The sequence below is a fragment of the Pomacea canaliculata genome, linkage group LG1, assembly GCF_003073045.1.
Source record: "Pomacea canaliculata isolate SZHN2017 linkage group LG1, ASM307304v1, whole genome shotgun sequence".
In the NCBI taxonomy this organism is placed as follows: Eukaryota; Metazoa; Mollusca; class Gastropoda; order Architaenioglossa; family Ampullariidae; genus Pomacea; species Pomacea canaliculata.
The window spans coordinates 2,949,061-2,965,980 of NC_037590.1; the positions used below are offsets into that span (position 1 = coordinate 2,949,061).

A 16,920-nucleotide genomic window follows, 5' to 3' on the forward strand; every position below is an offset into this window, starting at 1 on the left:
TGAACCTGAATATTGTTCTTGCAGCATATTAATTACTGAAAACTGTTCGTACAACATACTACCCAGATAGCATGAAAACATTTTAAAAACGTTTTAAAAACGTGTCATGCGAAACATTTAAATTAGGTTTAAAAAACATTTTAAAAACGTTTTAAAAACGTTTACATACGAATATTTATTAAATGTTTTTAAAATGTTTTACAGAAAAATGTTTATAAAACGTTTTAAAAACATTTGAAAAACGTTATAAAAATGTTTGCAGAAAACGTTTTAAAAACATTAGTTTGATGTGCATGATAAACGTTTTAAAAACGTTTCTGCAAACATTTTTAAAACGTTTTATGTAAACATTTTAAAACGTTTTTAAAACGTTTTTAAAACGTTTGCATGCTATCTGGGTAATTACTGAATGTTGTTATTTACAAGATACTACTGAAATCGAAGTACACAACCCCCTTTAGTTAGCGAGATAGCTGACGAGGTCAAGCGCTCCCAAGCCATTATGGGGTAATAGTAAGTGGTTCAACATCTCTAGGCATGACATAAAGAAGGCAGAACCCATCCCTCCCATTCCAAACTCCCTATAGTTTAAAGCTTCCTGGCCACTGGGAGTCTATGAGTCAGGTGAACCCTTGATCTAAGAGAGGTCACAGGGGTCACTTATTGGTGTGCATGCGTCTTCCTGAGAACATCGATAGTTGAAGGTTTTCGATAATTAAAGGTTAAAAATATTAAGATTTTTTTCAAAATTTTCAATAAATTAACACATACAGAAGAACAGTTCACGACAGTGGCCTGACGACGTAGAATAGAAATACCCTTCCACCCCAATCATTTATCTCTGGACATACCCGTTGTTTTTCTCTTTTACTTCAAGGTTTTCAGTCCAGAAAATGTGTGTAAAAATCGAGAAATAGAAATCTCCAAGATCTGAAAACGTAGGAGGTTTGGTCGGAGGTCACATCAGTGACATTTTGTGACAAATCAAACATAAAAGTTCAATGTTTTTATGTAATTACTGCTATTAAATATTAGCGACACATATTTACATGTACATGCTAATGATGTCCCCTTAATGTCAATACTATTAATACGTACATTGGTGTGATTTTTCTGATCGTCGATAAAACTGACATTATGTTCACAGCTTTATGTAACATTAAAAATTAGAACTCTTGATTTATAATGGACAAACCACATTCGCACATATTCAATTGCAGCGATGAGTGAAAACACACACACACACACACACACACACACACACACACACACACACACACACACACACACACACACACACACACAAAACATAAAATATACGCACGCACGCATGCTATTCGGACACGCCAAAGAAGAGCTTTTCTCTTTGTACGTTCTCAAAACTTTTCGAGGTGATTTTTATCTAATTTATTCAAGATTTCCTTTGCATTTTGTGTTAGTGTATCCGACTAATAACCATGTCAAAGCACGATTATGACATCAGTAAAATCATCGACGCTTATTATCTTAGTTTTAGCGGATTAGTCATGCAAATCCGGATGTGCACTTGCTGTTTGAAGATCATGGCAGATTCCTTACCCACCTCACCAGTCAGCCTGGAGCTGTTATCAGTGTTGTGTGACTGGAGTCGTCAGGGTTTTTGTCTGTTTTCGTTCTTGCCGACACGATCTTCACTGACTAAACATGCTGATAAGACAAGCATCTCGGCTGCACATCAAGGGGGAGGAGGGAAAGTTTCACTTGTGAATTTTCTAAGTACACAACGCATTTGGTGTCATCGAGATGTACCGAGGGGTCTGCTATCTGTTCAATGTGGTTGTCTCGGAGCATTGTCACGTGCACACTGATACTGAGCTGTTTTTCTGCTCCTGATGCGTGTTCAGGGCGTCAGCCAGTCGAATCCAACAAACACTACCAGCTATCAGTTGGCTTCCCACACCCTCTTTAGATACCTTACATCTCCAGTGGACATCAATGCGCAACCAATCACGACATCGCTTCTCGGCATCATCAGTACCAGACTTGGACACTGACCAAAGCCCAGGAGAGAATAATAAAATGAATGTCTCAGACGAGCAGAAAACAAGACTAAAAGGTATAGGATCCAAAATGAAAAGAACAGAAAGATAGCGGGGCCCACACCAGTCCATCAACACATCCTCTAGCAGAGAGTCGAGTGGTTCGGACACGACCAGGATGTTAACACTGAGAGCCTGCATTCAAAGATGCTGTGGCATCCGAGCAGGAGATAAAACTACTCAGAGGCTGGATGGCTGTGGCAGAGACCCTGTCATCACCTGTCCATAATGTCACCGAGACCTCGTACAGAGATCCTGTCATCACCTGTCCATACTGTCACCGAGACTTCATACGGAGCCATTTCCCTACGACACCCCAGGGTACCAGCAGAAAATTAAGAAAGAAGAACTAGTCGAGACCGATTATTATTATTATTTATTTTAATAAAAGCCTTGATTCGAAAGTCACTAAATTAGCTCAATATTTGTGCATCTTCCTTCAAAAACTATTAAGTCATAAACCTCCCCCTGCTACACAAAAGCAAACTTCCCGAGTCTCATATCCGGGACCTTCTGTGTGATGTCACAAAGCAATGATATTATTTTGATGAATTCTTCCCTCTATCCTTCCCTCAGCCGCGTGCTTGGAATTTTTGTGTGACGTCACATACCCGGCAGTAATGACTGCGCACAACCCATCCCTGCAATTGTAAGAGTGACAAGGTGCGGCGGATGGATTGAAGGGTGAGCCGGTAGGTGGTGCATGCAGTGGTTATCGTTAGAACAGAGTCGCGAACTGGGATGTTGGATTCAAAAACACGTCATTGTGAATGTGACAGCTGTTCACATTGTTCACTGTGGCTGACCGCCGGTAGTTTTCCTCGGTTCACTCCACCCTTGGTAGTGGAATGAGTGGTAGTGACTAAGGCACGCCTGGCGCCTACTGAGGGTGTGTTCCCGTATCTGTGTGCATTGAATATTCATTTTCTTTAAAGCGTTTGAGCTCGCCTTCGATGGTAAAAACACATCTATTACTGCACTTTTATGAGTCATCTACGTTTTGGAACTCTTTTTCTTTGTGAAATCAGCAGTAACGAGATGTCTACACTTCTTTTATCTCCTCCATCACTCTCCCTCTGTTCACAACTCATTATAATTATAAATAGTATGCGTATACTGTTGTGAGAGAACCCATTTGCTTTAAGAGACGATAACCCTGGTAGAATATATTTATCTAAGGTTAGATTAAAGTGTGTTGATGAGGGACACTATAACTAGTGCGAGCGGTCTTGCCCTAGGCACGATGGGGAGTGAAGTCAGGGCGAGGTGTACACAGACTTTTTACTGTAAAACCACACATCCAGGCAGACTTGTGGTCAACATGGCAAATTGTACCAACTCCCATACAGGCAGAACGCACCAACCTTGTTGCCAAGTTGTTGGTACCATAGCGATGTAATCACTGGGGTCACAGTCGAGTTTTCTGTGTCTAAGTGCTGTTAGCCTAAAATAGACGCTGAAAAGTAGTCTAGCGGGAAGTTTGTTTTTAATTTATGGGTTTCTTTTTAAAGAAGAACAAGATAACCTGTCACAACTTTATTATTTTCTAACTGGAGCTGGCTGAAGAAATAAGTTTTAGCGCCATGGTGCTCCTCACCTTTCCTGTCTTTCTTTTTTTGTCACGTCTTCTTTTACCCATGGAAGCAATATTCAAACACACTGCAACATCCATACTGTGCTTTTTTTAAATTTTCTTACAACATCCTGTCTTTGTAATCTTTGTAATCTTTTCCTTTTAACCATCAATTTTGAAAACTGCACTTTCCAGTTTTCCATGCATAATGACTTCAGCTGCTTATTTGCCACTGGCAAAAAATTTCCCCAAAATGTTTTTAGTTTGAAAATGGCTGTCTTACATGTTCACGCATGCAAATCCGACTTATTCCTTATGCAAGGTGGGGGGGGGGGGAGCCAAAATTTTTCCTGGGACGAAAGTCAAATCCAGACACTCCACTCCTTTTTATGATACTTGAAGTTCACAAAATCTGAGGAACTCTGAATGAACCAAATTATATATTCTGATAATGAATTTTATGATTTAAAAAATAATATATATAAACATAAATTTAAACATGGATTTAGACAAATTACCAGTCCTGTTTCAGCTCTGTAAGAAGTATCATGCATAGCTGAACAATTACAGTTACCCAGCAGTTACAGGTATCTTTGCGCTGAGCAGTTTATTTAGTTTTGTGGAAACTGTGCATTTAAAATTATTGTTTAACACTACAAGGTTCTTCCTTACATATCAAGATAAAAAAATGATCATTTTCATCATAATGCTATCAACCTGTACACTATATTTGATGTTATAGCCACTAAATTACTTCCTTAATTCATCCAGTTATGTCTTTACCTGGCATGACCAGTTGGAATGTGACATGCAATGACTTTTGCTTTTTTTAATGGTTGTCTTCTACAAGAGGAATCCTTCTGCTACCCCTCCTCTCTTCTGAGTGTATATGTGTGTGTGTGAGAAAGAAAAATGAGTAAGAGAGCAAAATAGAAAGTGAGAGAGATAACATTTGAAATAGAATATGCCAGGGCTGTGTCTAGAACTGAGACATAATCAGAAAAATGCATTCTTTGGGGTGGGGGCTTTTTTTCTTGAGCCAGACATTATGTCAAATATTCATGTCAATCACTTAAAATCTCACCATACCACTCATAACATCCCACTCCTGCTCTTCCCTGGTAAAAGGATTTATTGATTCATGAAGAAAAGTAAAAAATATATTAGCATACAAGTTATATGAGATACATTCAACAATTGAGCTTGTGTAAAAGGGAGTTCCACTACTATCCATACTTTCAAGCTACAGTGTTGCATACATACAAGTTCGTCATGTCTCAGCCTCTCTATGGTGTGAATACATGCTTGTAATGAAACAGTAGCAGGTCTGAGCTGACAGTTGTGGAATGCCGATGACCCTTCTCTCATAGTGGCCAGCTGTCTATTTGCCATCATTTTTCCATTAGGTCCACCAACCAAGTCAGAGAGTGACAACTGTTCCCAGGGCAACAAATTCTAACGTGATCTACAGCCGTCTATGATCAGTAGTTTCGTAAACTTAAGGTGTCTGCCATTTTAGCTATAAACTACTATGGTCAACTCCTTTCAAGTTGCCGGTTCGTAAATAGAATATAAAAATTACAAAGAGTATGCATGTGGGGCATGCAGGGCATTTTAATCCAGAACATTTCCCTAGCTGTCCGTTTCTCGAATGTAGCCCCGTTTCGGTGGGTAATTATAACGCATTCACAGTTAATTATCACGGCTGTCTACACAGATCATAGAAGTTTATAGTTGTCCCATTGTCTTTGTTACAACTTAATCCATTCCGTGCTCTCAAGAGCCTACAAACTATGTCATGAATGGGAGCCATTATGATCGATAACTCAGCGAGTATACGGAGTTGTGGTTCTTACTGGTTATTCTACTTTCACAAAGTTAAAAAATAAAATCTTCTCTTTACCTCTCCTTCAGATAATTTTTACATGCAAAAACTAGAAGGACAATACGTTTACCGACGCATCGTATTTACAAATATATACATTATATTTTACAGAATGCAACCTTTATTCGAAACCTCACTCAGAATTAACATCCTTGACCTAGGATCCGGGATTATACGCATGCGCAGAGAACCACGTGACCAATAGTCTACACGTGGTGGCTGTCAGCGCACGGACGCATTTAGCTCGTGGTCTGTGTGAATAAGCGATCGAAACTGTTTTATCTCACGACAGGTAAAAGACTTTTATGTCAGTTTAGTAACATGATTAATGCATTATTATAGAAATGCCGTTCATGTGGTTTATAATTTGGGTGATGTACTTAATTTTTAGGTCTTATTCAGGCGACAGGCTTTTCTTTTCACTTTTTTTGCTCATTAACATTATAACCATGCTAGCTCAGATTGGAGTTGACGAACAGATTACTTCATTATGGCTATCCAAGGCTCAGATTGATTTCATACAGTTAATAAAACGTGTAAATAATCTTTGACTAAATCGTTTTCGGTGAAAGGCCAGAAAGAGACTAAATGTTTGCGAAAAAGCTGTTTGAATTTGAAGAATGGAATGAAAATCAAAATGGCGTCCAGCTCGAAACAGTAGAGCCTTGACGCCCAACCTCAATTTTGTGAATGAAAATTATTTAAGTTTTCAGTTCTTTATGGCAGGGTCGATGAAGAACGAAATCTTAAAATTGATAGGATTGGTTTCATTGTAGATTTTTTTGAAAGTTAACCGAAACAAGTTGTTGCTGCGTTCGCGATTAAACGTTGTCTTGATTACGTAAGATTTTTTTTTTTTTTTACCTCGGGTAAGATTCGTTGTTATTTAACGATCTGCGAAGCGAAATGAGCTGAAATAGCACTGCTACATATTTTAATCGTTTCAAAAATCACTATCTTTGACCATCGGTTTCAAAACACCATCGTTAACGACGGTTAGGTGTCAGTTAAGAACCACTGTTCTAGAGGATGTTCTCGACCATAACGTGGCAATTAATACGTTAGTGAGAAATAAATGTTAGAAGCATTATCAAATGGTGGTATGTTGCTAAAAGTATAAAAGCTAGTTACAAATAACTCAAGTGAACCACAGCAAGACTGGCCTCTTCAACTCAGTGACTAGGCTGCAGGTCAGGGGTTGAAAGTTTTAACAGTGTGTCTGATTTATCTGCCTAAGCATGTTCACATTACAAACAATGCATTGTGACATGCACATGGGTCTTGCTGTTTTAGACTGGAATGAACATGATAGAGATTCTACTTCAAATTACAGTAAAGAAAGTGTACAGCACAACTGGAGGCAACTTGGACAACGCACTTTAAAAAAGAAAACTTATAAAGTAGTAGAAGATATCAGAAATTGCGTTGTTGAACAATACAAATTTGATTCCGAATATAAAGAAAACGTGTTAACTGAAACAGAGTGAAGTTCTGATGAAGATTTGGAAATGAATAATACAATAATCCCTCATTTATCAAGAGATGTGTTCCAGAATCACCTCCGATATACGAAATAGAAACGGTATATTTATTTATGTATTTATACACTACATTTAGGCTTTATAAACCTTCCCCCATACTTTCACACTGCATGAACCTTTCCCATTTCCTTAATAACCATTCCCACAATGTTCTGCGCATGTATTTTTTACTGTCATTCATATTAATTTTATTTTTTATAATACTTCTTAATTGTTAAGATTAATAGTAATATATTTTTATACACTTTTGGCTTTTTTTCATCTAAAAATTCATAAAATATAAATTTTCCACTGATTGAATTTGGAAGAAAATTTGCGAAGAAGCATAGATTAATGTCTTATAAAAACATGCGATAAGTGGGGTTTCAAAGTAGCGAGGGACGACTATATAATTTAAAGAACAAAAACCAACCATTATTGATGAATGAGAGAATAAATTACCATCAATGTTTGCACTTTCAAAACTAAAATTGTTCTAACCACGGACAGCCCCACACCGACAAATGTATTGTCTCTATAGACATTTTGGTACCAGTCCTAAAACTGAAAACCCCAACGGATTTTCATCTTGTTCAATTTTTCTATTTGTTATCAATTGTAGGATCAGTAGCAGTGTTAAATTTTGTGCTTCCATTGTTATACTTTTGATTTTGCTTGTTATATATTAGTCTGTAGAACAGTGCCTCCAGCCACTGATTATGTTTGCATACCTGTTTCACACTGCCAATAAAAAACATTTAATTCCTTGTAATGTTATGTAAATCATGAGACGAATCGGGAAGGTTTTTGAAACTGTGCAAATAAATTAAATGAATTTCAACTGCAAGCTATATTTTGTTATTATTGTTTCCCATTTTCCATCTCTTACTCATTTTTATTGGGTTCGAAATGAAACAAATCACACCGGAAGTGTATATAAAAGCTTTAACCTCTTGCTTTCCGCCTCAGATTTTATCGCGTTTTCAGATTAAAGTAATTGTTTCATGAGAAGAATATTAAAAATATATAACCTTATCTTGTTTCAGGTTGAATACAAGTCCAAGGTACAATTCTGCAACCCAACAATGAATAATTCATCAGGAAGAATGGATAGGAGTGGAGGGTTTGTACACTGTTTTTCACCATTTGACAGTTTCTTTTTTAAAGTAATCTTTTACAGAGGAATAAGATGAGAAGGTATGAAAAAAGAAATAGAAAAAAATTATAAAAGTATTTAGTTTTGTTGGAGTAGTTTGTAGTTTGTACAAATGGAATGATTAATGTAACTTTGTATTCGATTTTGTGGAGTCTTGTTGAAAAAGTTGTGATGAGGTTTTCGTATTCTAACCAGTTGTGTACATCTTTGAGTAGTAAAATGTAAATTTGTTTTGTTTTTCATTCAGTTTGCAAGTAATGTGTACACCTGTATGCTTTTTTACAGATTTGGAAGGTCAGACAGAAGCAATATACGTGGTGGCATGGGAGGGGGGAGATTCAATAACGGAAGGGATTTTTCAATGAACGGCATGCAGCGTGGAGAACGTCTTCGTAAGCCAAACTGGAATATAGAAGAACTTCCACCTTTTGAAAAAAATTTCTACAAGGAGCTGCCTAGTGTTACAAACAGGTCTCCAGTAAGTGCATAAACTGAAAACTTTGGGCAAAGAACATCTATGTACTCACATCGAAAAAGTGTGCAATTATTTTGTACTCTGATGCCTAAGATTTCACCAGTTTTTTTAATTTTTCCTGCTGCAGGCTTGAAGCTAAAAAAGATTTTTCTGTTGAAATGACTTCTGATTCTTGTGAATTTATTTTGCAGATGGAGGTTTATCAATTTAGGCAGACTCATTCCATCACATTGTCAGACAAGCGAGTGCCAAATCCTGTCATGGCCTTTGAAGAAGCAAGTTTGCCAGGTATTTTGTTGACTGCTGCCTGTTTAAGAAAACTTTACACAAGACATAACTTTTGATGATGGGGTTTCACTGATTTTATTTCTATGATCCTATGTTAGTTCATTTAATTCTGTGTTCAGTTGTGATCTTTAAATGATCTGGTGATTGGTGATTTTGCAGACTACCTGATGAACCAAATTCGTAAAAATAGCTTTGCATCACCAACACCCATTCAGTCACAAGCCTGGCCGATTGTCATGTCTGGCAGGAATCTAGTAGGCATTGCTAAAACAGGATCTGGAAAAACCTTAGGGGTGAGTACTTCACATGCCATGTTACTTCATCTCAAAGTGTGACTAGACTAAAACAGTTTACAGCAAGATCAGATTTTATGAACTTCCCAACATGTTGCTTATGCCTGGATATTTCATGGTTTTCAGTTTATTTTGCCTGCTATTGTACATATCACTAACCAAGCACATCTGGCTCGTGGAGATGGACCAATTGTGAGTACTTTTGATGCGTTGCAAAATATTAATACACAAAATGATCACGACTTGCTTAAAAACTGAATTGAAAACTGCCTATGGTAGGCACATTAAGACAATGCCTTTCTGCAAGTGGGAAAATGGTGGCTGTTGCAAGCAAGGCTGAAAAACCTTTTTTTTAAAGTAAATTCTTCAAATTTCTTTATTTAGTAGTGGCAGCATCTAGGAACCTATGTATAAGGTAAAGCGTAGTATTAAATCGCGCTGTGTTGAAGAGCAAATATTGGAAGAAAAGCAAACGATGAATTTGGGATAAAGCAGTACTGTTTACTGATCGTTTACACCAATCTGGTTGGAAGAAAATATATTTCAAATTCGGCATGTGCTATCAGTAATATACTGTATTTTTCAGTGTCTTGTTCTTGTCCCAACCCGAGAACTGGCACAACAAGTTCAAGAAGTGGCTTCAGAATATGGTCGCACAACTCAGGTTCGCAGTGTATGTGTTTATGGTGGTGCGCCAAAGGGACCACAGATACGAGACTTAGAAAGGGGTAAGTATTTAAGAATAGTTTGCAAATGTATGTTAATTATGTATGTTTGCATGTTAATAATTTTAACTGTTGAATGGTCAAGGTTTCCCTAAGAAATTTTTGGGCAATAAACATATCTTAGATGCATTTTGATACACGTGTAAAGAAGTACATATATAGCATTGTTAAATAAAATGTTAGCTGGGCTATAATTTAACCTGCCATTTTAGTCAGCCAACTGATATTGTTCCTGTCAAAAGCTATGTGTATCTGATGCAGGTGCAGAAATTTGTATTGCCACGCCTGGACGTCTCATTGATTTCTTGGAAGCTAATCGCACCAACCTGCGCCGCTGTACATATCTGGTGCTCGATGAGGCAGATAGGATGCTTGACATGGGCTTTGAACCTCAGATCCGAAAGATCATTGAACAAATTCGTGTAAGATTTTCAATCTTTAGTTCTCCTTATCTCATCTAGGGAGTTTTTGGGTGTAATGATTAGTCAGCAATACAGTAAAGCTTGGCTGTCCTGGTGTCAGATCTTATCTTGGGCAGATGTTCTTTCTCTGCATACGACATTTGTTTACAGGGCTTGCTGTTTTGCAGTGGAATGGCATAAAACACCAATTCACTCACGATACTCCACAACGCCCTGCCTCCACTCCTTTTCTCTCCCCACATAGATGACACTTTACATAATTTATAAAAGCAAATGGCAACTATGCTGTGACAATTTTTTATGGTGTTGGTTATGAGGAAAAGTTTAGTACGTTTCTCGAGTTTAAGGGCGCACACTATCTAGTTGCTAAAGTTGATCTAACAAAAGTGTTTGTGTATGTTACAGCCTGACCGTCAAACTCTCATGTGGAGTGCCACCTGGCCCAAGGAAGTGCGCAAGTTGGCTGAAGACTTCATTTCTGAGTTTGTGCAGATTAACATTGGCAATGTTGAGCTTGCCGCCAACCACAACATCCTTCAGATTGTTGATGTGTGCATGGACCATGAGAAAGAGGAGAAGTAAGTGTTGAAGGACAATACTTCCTGTCCCAACCCTTTCTTTTTTATGTGTCTAAATATTTATAAAGTAATATCCTGATGAATTCTTGTTTTATTCTGCTTTATTGGCATCCCCAGTACTGTGTCAATGGTTTTACTGGTAGTGATGGAAAAGAAACGAAAAGCTCGATGCAAAATGATTCTTCATCCTTTGCAGACTTGTGAAGTTGTTGAATGAAATTATCGAGGAAAAGGAGAACAAAACTATTATATTTGTGGACACGAAAAGGAAGTGTGATGACCTGCATCGTAGAATGAAGCGTGATGGGTAAGGACAACAAATTGAGTTTTACAATCACAAACTTTAAAAAAGTGTTCATCTTTGCACTGTTGTGTTCGGCATATTCATTTACACGTTTTTCTTGCGTGTATTTTTGTTGAGACAGTAAAAATGCATAAGATTATAAAGCACTTAGTGTAGATGACTAAGTTTTTCTTTTTTGTCTGGGTCTCTTAATACAGATGGCCAGTCACATGCATTCATGGAGATAAATCTCAGCAGGAGAGAGATTGGGCATTAAATGGTATGTGCCTCCCCTCTTTTTTAACAAATAATATATAGAACTAGTTTTAATTTAAGAAGATACAACTTTTTTATATTATTAAAGCTGTTTCTATTAAAATTGCTTAAGCAAAAGCTGATTTAAACTGCATTTCCTTCAACATTGTGCTGCTTTTCACTAAGACTGGCTACAGATTCAGTTTTCGTCAAATTCAAGACTTCCCTACTGTCTTCATTTTGAAAAGTCAGTGCTAGTTCCTATACTGTTAGCCTGATGATCTTCAAGAAACTTTCCAAATCACCAATGGCACCTTCAGAACTTGGTGCACAGGGTTTTCGCGTTAGCTTCTGTGGTGCCTTTTATTGGATCGGATGTCATTTACAGTAGATGGTGTCCGTGGACCACAATTTTTTTTTACCCTTTCCTAGGCCTCCAATGGGCTTCATAGATTAAAATAAGTTTGCTCTTCTGGTCCAGTAATTAGTTTTTGGTGGAGGCTTTGGAGGAGAAATATAGAAATGTGCATTTCAGCATGTAAAGTTTAATCCAAGAAAGTTGAACAGTAAAAATAACATCATTGAATGCAAGGAGCTGCTTTAAAAAAAACAGCGGAATTTCCTTTGATTTCCCATTTTGCCAACGGGACCATATTACCCTCGCCTCACGAATACAGTACTGTTATATGAGCAGCTTTTGCGATATAGGGATAGAAGTGCCAAGATAAGCCACAGATGGTGAAACGGAGAATTGTGCATCATTTGGTGTTCTGTGAAAGTTGCATCTTCTAATTCTTTCCTGATTTTATTTTTGCTAAAGAGTGGACTAGAAGCCACTCAAGGATCTCAAAAGCAGTGAGATATGCCACCAAAGATATACTTCTGTTATATTTATATTGCTGGATGGTTCTGTTCTGTGAACACACTTGCCATGGATGTACCGAATTTATCATGATACCTTTTTGCTTATGTTTTCAGATTTTAAGCAGGGGAGATCAGCAATCCTTCTTGCAACAGATGTTGCCTCCCGTGGCTTAGGTATGAGCAATGCAGTACCTAAATTACATTGCATGATAAAAGTAGTAATTGTGTACCTATGTTGACATTTTTAGTGAGAAAACAATTTCACTCTTCAGTAAGATTCCTGCGTATTTTAACCTCTTTTCCCCCCTTTGTGGGCTACATGCAAACATTTAAGACGGATGAGTGTTGGACAAAATATATAGTAGCTACAAACAAATGCACTGTTCCTTTCTCTGTGTAGTTCTATTCTTTCATACATACTGCACAACTGTTCACCCAAAGCTAATGAAACACAGCAAGACCAGTAGACACTGTTTGCTTATGGATGAGAGCCAGATGACGCAGCTACAGTCAGAAACCGCAAATGACTGCAGGTTTATCATATTATTAACTAAAGAGTATAGTGGCAGTTGACTGATAAACATTAAAAGTGTGAAATTGTGCAATGTCTTAATGGTGTGTCTGGTTATCTGATTTCAATGCTATGTCAATGTTAGTAGTAATGTTAGTTTTGTCACTTTATGTAGCACATGGCAGGCATGTGTGGTTTTGTTTCATGAGATGTTCTGGTCCATGTTACATTTTTCCCCTTTGTAGTCAGGAGCTCGTGAGCGCCCTGATTCGGCCACACCGCAGGAGGGAGAGGCCTAAGGCTTAGATAAGGTCGAGCTGACCTGCTGCCAGATATAATGGTGCTGGGGTAACGGATAGAAGGTCAACCGTAAGTACTGTGTGGCATTTACAGAGGTGGAGGGATGGGGCAACAAAACCAGTATACTTTACACAGAGCAAGAGTTAAACTTATGTAATCTTGGCAACATTGCTAACTAGTAAACATTCTTTACTTTATAATTACTCCAATATCAAGTACTTTTATAAAACTGGGATGATGTGCTCTTTCACCTGGATCAGTGAGTTTTCATAAAATCTAAGAGTGAAATATAAATCTAAGCTAATAAATGCAGCATTTAAGAGAACCTTGCTGTATTTTAGAGCTTGGATTTAAATTAGCTATTTTAAAAGAGCACTGTGTCATCAGACATCTTGACACATTTTTCTTAGGATAGTAGGCCTGAAGGGTACTTTTTATTGGACACATTTTTAAATGGGACTGTTTAAATATATGCTTTGGTGAACAGTCATATTTTATGTGTGTCACATTAAAAACGCCCACACAAAGAAGTTGAGTGTAAGGTAACTGTTGCCATCGCCACCTTTGGTTCATTAAAAATTGATGCCACCAGTCATGCGAGACCCTCTGTAACCAATAATACCTCTCTCCCACTTGAAGCTGTGGATTAACATATGTGGGGTAGCACCAGTTCAGCTGGCTGTAGTACTTAAGCGACAGATTCTGTCCCTGGTACAACAGTGTCAGAATCTGTCATTTGCTGGTTAATGACTAAGAGATGCAAAGAAAATCTGTGTCCTAATGTGATATTTTGTTCAACTTTTAAATTCTTTTTGACAGATTTTATCAGATTCAGTGATAACCAGCTGAATTTTCTAGACCCCTAATTGCAAGTCTTTCTTATCCTTGTTTATTGATTGGTCTTGCGCTAAATAACACATTCTCTCTGCAGATATGGATGACATAAAGTTTGTGGTGAACTATGACTACCCAAATGGCTCGGAGGACTACATTCATCGTATTGGGCGCACAGGGCGAGCTCATAAGACAGGCACAGCCTACACCTTCTTCACGCCTAGCAACATCAAACAAGCTAATGAACTCATCAATATACTCCGTGAGGCAAATCAGCAGGTCAGCCCCAAGCTCATCCAGATGGCTGAAAATGCTAGAGGCTTATCAAAAGGTAATTTTTATGTGTTTATGTTGATTGATTAAAATAAAATAGACCTACTGATCAGCTTTTACCTTTATCTAATACATTCTGGGTGTTTGTGTAAATCTTTTTTGGGTCAAGAGTATAGAAAGTTCTGAATTTTTCAAGTTTAGGCAATTAGCATGTGTCATTGCATAGCTCTTTCAGGTTTAAAAAAAAATCAAATCAATAAATTTTGATGCTTGGCAATATTTTAAAACCCTTTAACCTTATGGGAAGTGTATTTTCTTTCTTTAGTGATAGGACAAACTGCAGCAGCTGGATCATTTTCATGTACTGACCTTTATGACAAATGTTTACAGGAAGGTCACGCTGGGGTGGTGGTGACTTCGGTAGAGGTCGTGGAGGGCGCGGACGCTCAGGTGGCTATGGAGGTGCACGGTCCTATGGAGCTTCAACCAGTGGTTCCTACCAGAAGAATGGCAGTGCTGGAGCAGCTGCTAATGGCTTCACTAATGGCTACAGCTCACAGAAAACTGGACAATGGAACAGTGGTGGACAGTATTGATCTATTCTGAAACATCCCTTTGTTTGTCACTCAGAGACTGTGATCATCTTCGCTAGCCTCACACCTTTGACCATTAGGACTGCCTTTGCTGGCTGTTCCTTCTTCAGTGCTCAGAGAAATGGCACCTGTTGCCTGCTGGGAAAGGCAACTGTGATCATCGAAAGCAGCCAGGCTGTAGTATTTGATGGTGGGATCTGGCACATCGTAAAATATTGTTTTAGGTGTTTATTTTGGTTATGGTGATTTTGTGCATTTGTCATCGTGTTTGTTGTCATAAATTTCTTTGCTTCAGGTCATGTCCCCAATAAACAATCATTCTGAACTATTTTTTGGAAATAAAGATTTTGTTCTTCCCAGATAGCAATTCAAGGCATCTGTGTATGAAGGAACAACAACAGTGAAACATTTAACACCGACTTGACAAGGATAAAAACAGTAGTGCGCTTGAAATGCTATGTTTGAGTTATATGTCAAATGCTCATTGAAATATATAAGCACTCTAAGTACTGTTCTCGATCAAAAAACACAAGTAACTTAAAACTCCTTTTATTTTAAAACTAAATGAAATTTTGTCTTTGTTTAAAAATAAAAAATTTGCAACTATAATCATTTGCTTGTTGATCTAAGCATTAGTTTGATTATGGGTCTGGGCAGAGCAGTAATAACACTAATTATCGCAAAAGTTCTTCATACATTACTGTTTAAAAGGCCCATTCTGATTATGCTGTGCTAGTTATTTTAACTTCTTGAAAGTAGTAATACAATTGTTTAAGTAGTTGAAATCATTTTACCAACCAGCTTTCAAATGTTAGAAAAATGTCTTGGGAATGCAAGTTTTTAACAAGATGCTTCTGAATCCATGTATTAAATTAAAAAAAAAAATCAAAGTACAAGATGGCATTAAATTATGTAGCCTGCAGATAAGTTTCAGTATAGATGGCCAAGAAATACCTTGTAAGGGGGAACTGCTGCTGCTGCTGCCGAATATGTATCTGCTTCATCAGTTAATGTGCAGACCCAGCAATTGTGAATCAGGTGAAGAGTGAATGGTGCCAAAGAACTAGACAAAACAACACACCTGCGATAAAGTAGAGAGTCTTCTACCTTTATTATCTGGGTTAGGCATTTGAATGACTGTTGCATGAACAGCCGGGGGTCGTGCACACTAACAGGATGCAATAGGCTGCTGGTGGATGGCTAAGGTGGAGTAACTGCTATTTATAAACATTTTAACTGTTTGCCATCCAGGTAGTGGGCAGTGGTGAATTGTTACCTGCTTTCCGCACGACTAATTTGGAGTAAGCGTATCGGTATACATACAAACATCTGTTCCAGCAGGCCTTCTCAGTTCGTGGCATATCAAGTGATTTCTTTTTTTGTCGGAAACAATCTCAAGAAAATGAACGTAGAAACTACAATACCAGTTCACGCATTTGGCGACCAATGACTTGCCGATACTCCCAGGGCTTGACCATGTAAAGACTTGTGAAGCTCACTCCATCACTGGATTAGTGACAGCAACATTTCCCTGAAAGACGGAAGTGGACAAGTGGGAATATTTCTGACAGTCACTGTTTATGTCTGGAGACTGCATGTAACTGTGATCACTACATTGCAAGGTAATGGTTACATAATAAAACCACATATTGCATTACAGTTTTCATTCAAGCTACACATTTCTACAGTTCTTCACAGTCCACAACCGTGCATCTACTGTACTTCGCTTCTACACTTTCATAATAATAATTTACAGCGCACAATCGCACGAAGAAGTATTCACTCAACCCTTGTGACAATAAGGAGACCTGACCCCTATGACATCGTCTCCCACAAAGCCTATTCCTCATTTACCTCTGTGGTATCATCCTCACAAGCACATTATCATAAACATACTCTCCTGATTACAATAGACTACAAGAAGATACTGGTCCAGTATATCAGAGAGTTACTGTTTCACATTGAAATATTGCCCGAGCCTCAAGTGTACAATTAGTTATGATTATTTGAAATA

At 37.9% G+C, this 16,920-nt stretch overlaps 1 protein-coding gene across 3 annotated transcripts; it reads left to right on the forward strand.

Moving 5' to 3' along the window:
* The first annotated feature begins 5,676 nt into the window (after positions 1-5,676).
* LOC112566310 (probable ATP-dependent RNA helicase DDX17) lies at positions 5,677-15,515 on the forward strand. Of its 3 annotated transcripts, none has more exons than XR_003099556.1 (14): positions 5,677-5,828; positions 8,103-8,179; positions 8,498-8,690; positions 8,879-8,975; positions 9,135-9,268; positions 9,395-9,460; positions 9,855-9,996; positions 10,255-10,415; positions 10,821-10,993; positions 11,190-11,300; positions 11,495-11,556; positions 12,510-12,569; positions 13,152-13,275; positions 14,138-14,276. XR_003099556.1 is itself a non-coding variant. In XM_025242405.1 (14 exons), the coding sequence occupies exons 2-14, from the start codon at positions 8,142-8,144 to the stop codon at positions 14,907-14,909; spliced, it is 1,677 nt and encodes a 558-aa protein (XP_025098190.1). In that variant the 5' UTR covers positions 5,677-5,828; positions 8,103-8,141; the 3' UTR covers positions 14,910-15,515. The 3 variants fall into 3 exon arrangements, 2 of the variants coding, with proteins under 2 accessions (XP_025098190.1, XP_025098200.1); XM_025242405.1 differs by lacking the exon at positions 13,152-13,275 and adding an exon at positions 14,704-15,515 and having other exon boundaries at positions 14,138-14,371; XM_025242415.1 differs by lacking the exon at positions 14,138-14,276 and having other exon boundaries at positions 13,152-13,412.
* Positions 15,516-16,920: the final 1,405 nt, after the last annotated feature.

Bases quoted from the DNA above. Each gene is read 5' to 3' on its own strand.
- LOC112566310 (XM_025242405.1), top strand. From the start codon at position 8,142: ATGAATAATTCATCAGGAAGAATGGATAGGAGTGGAGG. The intron at 9,461-9,854 runs GTGAGTACTTTT...TGTATTTTTCAG, and splicing joins CTCGTGGAGATGGACCAATT to TGTCTTGTTCTTGTCCCAAC. The intron at 10,994-11,189 runs GTAAGTGTTGAA...CATCCTTTGCAG, and splicing joins GACCATGAGAAAGAGGAGAA to ACTTGTGAAGTTGTTGAATG.